Here is a 10,616-nt window from a genome sequence, read left to right on the forward strand (position 1 = left end):
ATAAAAACGAAATTTACAAACAAAAATATGAATAACCTCAAAAAACACACCTGCGAACCTAACGTCAACAACAACTGCGTCACTGCGTGACGTAAAAGCCTTCAAAATGTCCGCGCCCATAACGTCCCTAGAAAAGTGGATGCGCACTCGTCGAAGCTCATTCTCCCCTACTCCATATCTCTGACTTTTTCATTCCAATTACTCCTAAAATGTTATTTGATTTCTCCTGTCATAATGTGAGGTTAGGTTTTCTGAATATGTCGTAAAAAAGATTATTTCCGGCTATGAATTATTTCGTTTGTAGTAATTTATTTTTATTTGGCTCATAATAATAAAAATAAGTATTTAAAAAATAGAACAGTAGAAGTAGAAACTTCAGCAGTGCCAAGACAACTGGAAATCAACTAGCATGGCTTTTCGGGTTTTCAAAAACAGTTGTCAGAAATACATATATTTATTTTTTAATACAAAAAATACTTTTTGAAAATGCAAAGCAGCTGCTAGTGATCCATCCACATACTTCTATATAGAAGTATGTGGATCCATCTGAACTCTGATCTCAGATCATAGAAAACTACTTCCACACTCAATAAATTGGATGTGGGAAATTTGAATTAGCCTTGGCTGCTCCTAGAACAAACAAATGTCGAACCACGAGAAAAAATATCGAAAAAATTAGTTTATTGAAATACATAAATAGTACTAGTATTTAACTACACTCCCATCCAAAGGAAGTTGCCTATACATTCAATATTTACAATTTATTATTTTGTTTTGAGTCAGATTAAATAGTAAATAGCTGTGTTGCCGACTGAATTATCAGGGGAAGTACCTACGTAATCTTTATCATTTGTATTTGTAAGTGTCCTTCCTCATTAAAAGGTTTATCAGTTCGTAGATGCATTTAATGTGATAATACTGCGAATTATATAAGTTAAAAACTTGTAGTGCAACTGTTATACGAGGATATAACCATTTTACGTTGCGAGATATAATTTTGCTGACAGTGACAATCCGTTTTATTCCATCAAAGGTACAGCTAACGACGCAGGCCAATACCATTATTCATGTAAGTAAATCCACGCAAATATTTCTGCGTTAAGAATAACGGAAGAGATAAATAATTTTTTATTTTAATAATATCTGTGGAACGGAGTTAGGAACGTATAGTTTCGATAACTCGTTCCGCCAGAAATAACTTTGATATCTTTAGAACCGCACTCATATTCATGGACGAGGTCTAAAAATACTTTTATTCCAACCTTTTTGTTACACCGGCCAGTTGTACAGTGCATTCACACCGCGTTAGTGCGAATATTCGTGAAAGGATAAATTTCTTTTGTCTGCAGATGTGATATCGTTTAAACAACGCCCGTTGTATTCTGTTGGAGAAAGAAGGCATCGCCAATATGGAGAATAACGTCGAGCAAGAAATTTGCAATAATTGGTAAGTGTACGAGGTAGTACCGAAAATTATTTTTGGGGCGTTAAACTGCGTAGTTTTTTTGTCTGCATTTGAAGTGAAAAAAGGGGGATTTAAAATATTAAACGTTACTTAATAGGTTTCTAAAAATATATATCTAATAACAGATACTAAGTGATAAGCAAAGTCTAATATAAGAAATATGTATTTGTATCGAATTCTACTGAAAATCGGATATTTTTTTGCGTATACTGTATAAAAACTCTTGCCTCGTGACATTTTGATAGCTTTTTAATAAATTCATATTTATTTCTTAAATTCTTATATTTTAAATAGTGGATAACTGCCGTAAAAAATACTTATATTAAAAAATAAAATACATTTTGAAATATTTAAATTTGCCGCTGAATTTAAACTATGTGGCGAATCCGAATATCATCACTCCATCCCCCATCAGACAAAAATTCAATTTACATATAAATACCTGCTACTCATAACTCAGTATTTTATTAGAAAACGAATTCAAGATGTTTTTTTTTATATATTTTTAATTCTCTACTTTTTTTTAATAAATACTCTTGCAGGATGTTTATAAAAGTATAAAAAAGTGATTATTTAATAAATAATGAGTACAAAAAATGTGTTAAGAAAACAGAATATGTGTTGTCTAGGAATTTTTGCAAATTTTTAAAATTGTACCTATCTATTCAGCGAATAGAAAAAACATCCCTAAACACGTTGAGCCTTCTAGGTATAAAACCTTTTATTTTTAAAATTCTAAAAACTAAAATTTAAGTTATCTGAAGTACTTATTATGTATTATCTAAAGGATTTTGAAACAAAAATGATGAGAACTGTGTAGTTATCAATCATTTTTATACGTATAGGTATCAACTTATAATCCTTCAACCATTGTAAGAGCTTTCTAATAAACGATTATTAGAACTTTTCAAAACTTTTAAAATCAAAAGTACTTACAAAGGATTCTACAGTTATACATAACAGAGTTGGTAAATGCGTGTATGTCCCTGTAATGGCGCTGGTTATACACCAAATAGTATTCCTTGTAAAATATTTGTTAATAAACGTTTCGATTATTCAAATTTCGCGCTTCCTCGCAATATAACCTCAAATTCTTTGAAAGCACTTTCTTCTTCTTTCTCTCTGGTACGCAAAACGGAGGACGAAGAAAATGACGCGTCACAAACAAAAAGGGTTTTTTGGCGAGAAAACCGCTAACCCGGTTAACTATAGTTTGTTGAGGTTTGACGTTTTGGCGAGAAATGTAGTTAACCCGGTTTGGCAGAGTTTGCCTAACCATCAAACCGGACTTGTGGGTTGGTTTGGATATTAAGTTAATATTTCTATCTTTGTTTATTTATTTTCTGTTTCGTACCATCGTACCTAGTCACTACTTCGTTTTTTTAGAGGTTTGGATAGGTATAAGTTGTAAATAAAAAAAAATTGATAATGGATTAACTTTGCAAAAAATACAAAGTAAAATAGTAATCGAGGATCCCAATAACTTTAATCGTAGATATGCATATTCTATATTGTACTGTATAGATCTTTATTAACTTCCTTTTTGACGATACATTTACGTGGGAATAGATATTTGTGAAAAGGTAAACCCATTTAGATTTAATAACCATCTATACAATAAAGTTATTTCATGGATGTGCATTTCAGATTAGGAATAACAATTATAGTATATAAGAAATAATCAAACAACTTGATCTACGAGCACTATCATAGATTACAGGTTACGATTTTATTATTGATTAGATATCCAAACCAAAAGAATTTTTGCGAGTTCTGTCAAATGTTAACTCAAACACTTAATCAAACACGAGCTAACCGGGTTTGATGTGGTTTGGCTCGCCAAAAAACCCTTAATGTTCGATAAACAAACAAAATAAATCAAAAACTGAAACAGACATAACCCTAAATTTTGCAGACACTTTCATAAACATTCAAACATTGGCAAAAATGGATTTTGAATTGTCTCATTTTATATTTCTTATACCGCGGCAGGTTAATGAACGATTTGGAGATGAGAAAGCAAAAAGCTTGTAGAAAATAATCTACTTTTATGAGAAGCCAATTTTTGTAATTTCCCTGAAAAACAAAAATATTTTTCGAAGTAGTTGGACGCACCTGCTGTTTTTTTAACTTTTTTCACAATGTTTCTTTTATAATTTAAGGTATTCATTTTTGTAAGTCACATTATAAGTGTAGTCTTAAGAAATTTTAAAATAAACACATTTCGGCACAGCTGTTGATGCAATATGCCAAGTAGGTTGAAAGAGTTAATGTTCTAGTTAGGTGACAAATAATCGTGTTTCTACTAACTTCCTATACTATTGCACATTACTACCAGTTCCAAAGTACTGAAATTGTTACATTAAATTACCTTTTACCTTACGAAAAGCTTTGAATATATCACGGTGTTTGTTGAGATGTGTGTGACTTATTTTTAACTTAATCGGGGGATTTTTTATTAAATGATCATTCATAAAACACATCAATTGACACGTGCAATTTTACAGCAAGAAGGAAATCCCACAAACCAACTATGTCATGCACTCCATGCACTGTGCGAGAAATATTACATTATGTAAAGTGTGCAAAGAGGGTATACCCAAATCGCAGTTCGAAGACCATCAAAAAACCTGTTTCAAACGCAGAGTAGAGGTAAGACCCCCACCGCCACCCACAAACTTAGAAAGAAGCAACTACTTCCAAGAACGGAAGGCCGTAGAGGACAGAAAAATCGAAGCGAGAAAAGAAAGATACGTACAAAAGTACGACAGATTAGTTGACACTGGATACAGTTTGCAAGATAGTTCTTACAGAACAGCCAGGCCTAATTCCATTGACAGACCTATGGGTACTTACGGTTATACCAAGTCACCGAGTAGTAGTTATCTCGATTCTAGTTCTATTCGACAAAATGGCACGTTAAGCTCAGCTAAAATAGACGTTAATAGAGAAGAAACGACGCCTAAAGTAACACCAACTGTAGCCGCTCCAGAACCTGTGAAGAAACCAGAAGCCAAGCCTTCTGGATTGTTGGCATGTAAATACTGCGACCTTGAACTACCAAAGTTAGAATTAGAAGATCACGAGAACTACTGCGGATCTAGGACCGACAAGTGCCTGGAATGCGGAGAACTAGTTATGTACAAATACAAACAGATTCACATGGATTCTAACCACGGATTTTTGAAACTCAAAGATGGTGAGTACCTGAATTCGATGTACAGGGTGCTCAGAAAATAGCCTACAATGTTTACATTTTAAGAGCTTAAAATATTTTTCAGTTTTTATTTTTGATATTTGATGATGTGAAAGTATATTAAGTCTTATAGCCTTGGTGTCATTTTTCGCTTAAGTTTGTACAAACTTTCTCTTATTTTTGCTGGTAAATCATTTCAAGTTAATTTTGGAACACCCCTAAAAATGTCTTTACATATTTTGCGTATTATTATTGAAATTACTGTATTTGTGTATTTTAGAACCAGGTCCTAGAGCCTCATGGGACTCAACCACACAACGCTCCGCTAGCACCAATTCAATAGAAACTTCCATTAGAAGAAGACCGCAGCCTCTCAGATCGTTTGCTGATTTCGACTATGATCCCATGCCTTATCTACCGTCGAGTTACTCGATTCCAGGCGGGGGCACAAAGAAAAAGGAAGGAGAGAGCTACAAAGAAATATCCAGAAGACTTGATTGTGAGTGTATTTAAAGCTTAGTTAAATAAAATTCTAAAGCAATCACAGTTTTAGCGACTGCCAAATCTACTTCTCATAATATACTTAGATATGCTTACAATCTATTGTTCATAAAATTTGTAGACGTTTGGAATTGGTAACAGTCCATTACTTGTCGAAAACATCTCACTTAACATTATTAATTTGTACTTCACTGTTAACACCAAAGATACAGAGCAATTTTATATGGAAAAAGTTCTTGTTAACATAAAAAATACCATGTCCTGCTGAACTTCATACAATTGCTCTGTTGTAAATCAATAACGAGACAGTGTTCCATTATTATTCTTTACTAAAATTTTGCTATTACTTTAAACCGACATGCCTTCTTCCTGCAATCATTCTTATACCATAATTCTAATGTGTTAATATGGAAACACAATCACTTAACGAATTTAAAATACAACTATTTCGTAAAAATTTAATATAAAATAGGATTTACGTAACGTTATTTTTATTTTTAAATTACTTCTCATGATTTATTCGTTTTAATTTGGCTTTCATTTTGGATTTTTCTTAGGTAAAACAGAATATATAAGGAACCTACTACATGATTCGGCGGGTATCACAGTACCACTAAGGCGAAATGGGGCAGTGCCAAGAAATCATTTCAATCATAATAAAGGTTCATACAACGCTCGCATGATAACAAGCTTTTCGTTTGGCAGTTTTTCAGCGCATCATTGAGAAAACTCACGTAGGAAAATAGCTGCTTTTGCGATAACTTATATTCCGGAGTAAAAACAAAAGCAACCATCTTCCCTGTGAGCAAAAAAAAGTTTAATAACCATCGACGCTGCTTCTGTTTACGTACTAAAATTAGTGTGCTTTATTTCTGAGACACAAGGCAATTACTAAGGTTATACACTTTTTCTTGACCTCTTTATTGGATATAGAAAAAAAATATGTTAGTTTATATATAATAATAATTTCTTAAAAATGTGCGAGAACGTTTTGGAATGATATGTTGGTCTGACATTCATTTGGCATGTTGCCCGCGTAGGTTTGTGAATTTTTAGACCGACGTATATAATTTCGCCAGTCTACGAAAACTAACATTTGTTTTATTTGTTAATAAAATCGTATGTCAAAACGATTCATCGTGTTTATAAATAGATCGTGACATATAAATTTTCGCTTAAACGTTTTACTACCATAAACAGATAAATATGTATGTCAAATTACTACCCAAAACCAAACTAAAATACACAAATGTCGTTTTCAATATACTGAGTGTCCAAAGATGACCATAGTCTTATTTTCCCATTAAACAGTATTTTCGTTTCCTATTTTTTTTAATATTGGAAATTTGTTGTCCATAACTGACAACTAACAGTGGTAAAAAATGAGTTTTTTAATGCTACAAATTAATTATAGATGTTTAAAATTGTTAGTATAAATTTCATCACCTTATTAAGAACGCTTGGTGACGAATGTCATTTAGTGCGACCAAAAACACAACCTGCTTCTCACTCGTCTGCTTTCTAGTCTATAATTCCCATGCACATGAGGAAAGCCTTGAAGAAAAATGCGTAGTGAATTTGAGTGTCTCAAGACTATTGTTACTTACTATGCTCGAGCTGTTGAACTGTTCTTTCCCTGTTAATCGTCTTCTTGAACACACTAAATGATGTCACGATTAGGACGGCAGCAAACACCCGTCTAAAACATTTATCCTGTGCGCCAATCTTTCATAATTAATTATTATCAACCTAATTTCTTCATTTCTTCATTAATTCATTAATTTATTTGATTGTGTAAAACCGATATAAAAAGGATAAATTGTTACATGTCACTGTTGCTCAATGCCTATGAAAGCAATTAATTATTAAAGTTTTAAGTATTTTAAATGGGTGTTTGTTGCAGCTCCAATCGTGACGTCATTTAATGCGATGAAGAATCGGGAGATGATGAATGATGTCGCATTAAAAGATGTCCTAATGCTTTCTTGATCATGTGACAAAATTTAAATTTTTACATAATTTTAAACACGTATAATTATAGCCCGGGAGGCAGCGACACTATTGATGTATTTATTCCTACAAAGCTCATTTTTTCTCATTTTGTGTTTTGATATCGCAAGTAAACGGAACGGCAGTCTACCACGCCAATGTGGGGGCAAATATTAGTAACAATGTTTGAAACATGTAAATAAATAATACGTAAATGTCTTATATCTACAAGTGTGAAACTTTTTAGAGTGATCAGTTATACCTAGAAATACAGTATAATAATAATCTACCGCGTCGGAAGCGGGGCCATCAAGGGTCTACCACTCAGGGAAGGTGTTTCAAGGTGTTGAAAAATTTACTTTTTTGACTTATTTCTACAAGGCTGAATTTTTTTTCTCGAATACTTTACTTTATAAGAGAACCAAAGAAAACAATCTAAATCCTTAAAATAAACACAAACCTAACTACCATTAGTGAGTTGTACTAAATTGGCAAACAAAAAGGCGGAATGTTATCTATTTGTTTTTTCATAGTTATTGATATTTTTTTTTCTTAGTACTTTGTTTCCAATTTTATTGTAAAGTACCAGGTTTCAGCATATTCTGTTTTTTTTTGTACCAATTAGTATTTACTGCTAATCCAAAGTCGATAACCCTGGTGCTAGCTGCTCACCAGTGTGGCTTTGGTAAGCGTCATGGATATAAATTATAAGTAAAAGATAAATAAATTAAGTTAAAAAAAGGTGTTATTTGAAAAAAAAATTATTTTCAATTTTTATTAATTTTATAATAGCAAAAATCTCGCTCGCGAACACTCGCTCGTTATTACTAATATCGTACGTTTTAATAATGGTGCAAACTCAAAAAATTATAATTATTTAAATTAGGAATTTTAAACATCCTCGTGCTCAAAAATTTTAGCCACGTCTACCGAAACTTTAGCCAATTTGTATCGAAGGTAGAAAACGTTTATTTGACGATAATTATCGTAAACTACTTATAGACAAAAAAAACAGCTTTGTAGATCTTAATTTAATCCCGACATGACCAATTAATAGTTATTCAGAGCGATTTACAGCAGATTGGCAGAGCGACTGCCCTCGGGAGATCGTGCATTCCATTGCGTCTATCAAGACTTTGCATCCTTAGATGATCGGTAAACTGTTTTCTTTGGTTCTCTTATAAAGTAAAGTATTCGAGAAAAAAAAAAATTTAGCCTTGTAGAAATAAGTCAAAAAAGTTAATTTTTCAACACCTTGCATACTGTATTTTTGGTACAATTGATCACTCTAAAAAGTTTCACACTTGTAGTATAAGACATTTACGTATTATTTATTTACATGTTTCAAACACTTTTACTAATGTTTGCCCCCACATTGACGTGGTAGACTGCCGTTCCGTTTACTTGCGATATCAAAACAGCAAAATGAGAAAAAATCGGCTTTGTAGGAATTGGTGCAAAATTTCTGTCGCTGCCTCCCGGACTATTACCTTGAAGCATTAAAAATATGAGTTTCTTTACCACTGCTGTTGGTTATGAACTACAAATTTATGCAATTCTAAAAGAAATTAAATTTTGCATGCACCAATTTAGAGAAAAAAATATTTCAATTTTCTATTGCTGTGAGTTGCAGAGCTAAACAGTTTGGGATATCCTAGTCTAATTAAACTTGATTTATTTTTAGTTTTTGCTAAATCTGTAGCGATATAGTGTATATTTTATACAATTTATATTAACTTCTCTTCAAATATAAGTGTTATAGAATATAAAAAGCGTTCATAAATGTTTACAAGCCACGTGACCGCCAAGGATAGGCAATCCAACATTGCAAGGTTGGTACCGGTAACAAAAATTTCATAAATCTTGACGTCACAAATATTAATGATTTGTTTACAATGAACAATGACGAACCGTTATGTCTACGCTCGGGATAATGCGATCGCTTATTGGTTGAATAAAATCTCGTGAAAAATTACACTCATCACAGCCGATGAAACAAAATATTTTCACAAGAATCTTTGAAAATACTGAAAACATAAAATATCTGGTTCGTTTATGCTTGATGAAAGTTCTCCAGAAATAAATTATAAAAAATTTTGTAAAAATGTCATGTTTAATTATATTGAAATATACCCAAATATTCGTCTCTCTATAATTGATAGCAATGCCAAGAAAATCGATTAACTTTTCTCTGAAATAATGCATTTCAGCAACTGTGAACAGCTCATAAATATGTGGCAAAAAATGAAAGACTATTTCTGGTATTGTTAGTGACCACTATATTTTAATAAAGCATAATTTCATCCATCTTTGACTACCTCAAAAATCACTTCCCAAATTTCATTGAAATATCTTTAAAAATTATGAATTTATATCAGGAAATTAAAAAAAAAATTTTTTTAAGACAACTTTTTAAGGAAACAATTGTAATAATAGGTAACCTATTCTAAATCTATTTATGTCGACCACCGCGTGTAAAATTTATTTCAAAATTTGCAAAAATTATATATAAATGTAAACCGAGTCATAAGCAATTACCAACAATATTTATTATTTATTATCGTGAAAAACTGTCGGTAGCTTAAAACCCTACATGTTGTGTATTAAAAGAAGTTTAAGAAATTAACACGAGCGGTTCTAGGTCCGGCCCCTCAACCTCCTACATACAGAAGGAAGAATCCCCCCACAGAATTGGTGATTCCGTGCGAATTTTGCGGGGTACCAGTGCCACACGAAGACTTGATAGAACACGAGACTGGTTGTCGCCCGGACTTAGCCAGGTTCAACCCTCGCAGAAGATCGCCCGAACCTGACGATTACTTTATTGCGCCTCAACCCACTTCTCCCGAAGTTGAATTGCCCTGTGAGTTTTGCGGAGATATGATACCCGCATCTCAGCTGTTGGGGCACCAAGTACGATGCACTTAAATTATATCTTTTATTTTTTATAATAGCCTTTAATCAAGTAGGTGTATACTTTAATATGTACATTACAATTTTCTGTAATGTCTGTGAGATAATCGTATAAGCATTATGAACTGTATATTATTACCGTTAGTTAATTTTTAAACTTGCTCTTTGCTCACCATGTACATTTATCTTTCTAATACAATAAAATATAAGGGCCTTGTTCTTTAGTAAGGAAATAATTGTTTCATTAACTGTTTGTGTATGAATAGTTAAGTTACTAGTAGTGTAACCGTATCGTTTTTTATCCTGTTTGTTTTATGATATATTGTAATAAAAATTTAAACGACGAGTATTTCTCTTACATTCTACATTCTTACCTTACATATTTTAAGCAGGTAATTCACTAAATTAATAATTCACATCTTAAAAACTCCGTTCATAAACGAATTTTTAAATATAACCCCAAAAATTAATTAACATAACCACACATACCTGTGTAGAAAAACAAAACCAGAGAACACCAGACCAACAGTGTTCTCAAAACGTATAATACAA

At 32.3% G+C, this 10,616-nt stretch overlaps 1 protein-coding gene across 3 annotated transcripts; it reads left to right on the forward strand.

Annotated features, from left to right (window-relative positions):
• The first annotated feature begins 813 nt into the window (after positions 1 to 813).
• LOC108915275 (TRAF-type zinc finger domain-containing protein 1) lies at positions 814 to 10,408 on the forward strand. Of its 3 annotated transcripts, XM_018721257.2 has the most exons (6): positions 814 to 1,069; positions 1,350 to 1,447; positions 3,973 to 4,664; positions 4,942 to 5,160; positions 5,720 to 5,824; positions 9,793 to 10,408. In XM_018721257.2, exons 2-6 carry the CDS (start codon positions 1,410 to 1,412, stop codon positions 10,077 to 10,079), a joined length of 1,341 nt encoding a protein of 446 aa, XP_018576773.1. In that variant the 5' UTR covers positions 814 to 1,069; positions 1,350 to 1,409; the 3' UTR covers positions 10,080 to 10,408. The 3 variants fall into 3 exon arrangements, with proteins under 3 accessions (XP_018576773.1, XP_018576775.1, XP_018576774.1); XM_018721259.1 differs by lacking the exon at positions 5,720 to 5,824 and having other exon boundaries at positions 816 to 1,069; XM_018721258.2 differs by lacking the exons at positions 814 to 1,069; positions 1,350 to 1,447 and adding an exon at positions 2,952 to 3,048.
• Positions 10,409 to 10,616: the final 208 nt, after the last annotated feature.

The sequence above is a fragment of the Anoplophora glabripennis genome, unplaced genomic scaffold, assembly GCF_000390285.2.
Source record: "Anoplophora glabripennis isolate ALB-LARVAE unplaced genomic scaffold, Agla_2.0 scaffold1316, whole genome shotgun sequence".
Taxonomy (NCBI): Eukaryota; Metazoa; Arthropoda; class Insecta; order Coleoptera; family Cerambycidae; genus Anoplophora; species Anoplophora glabripennis.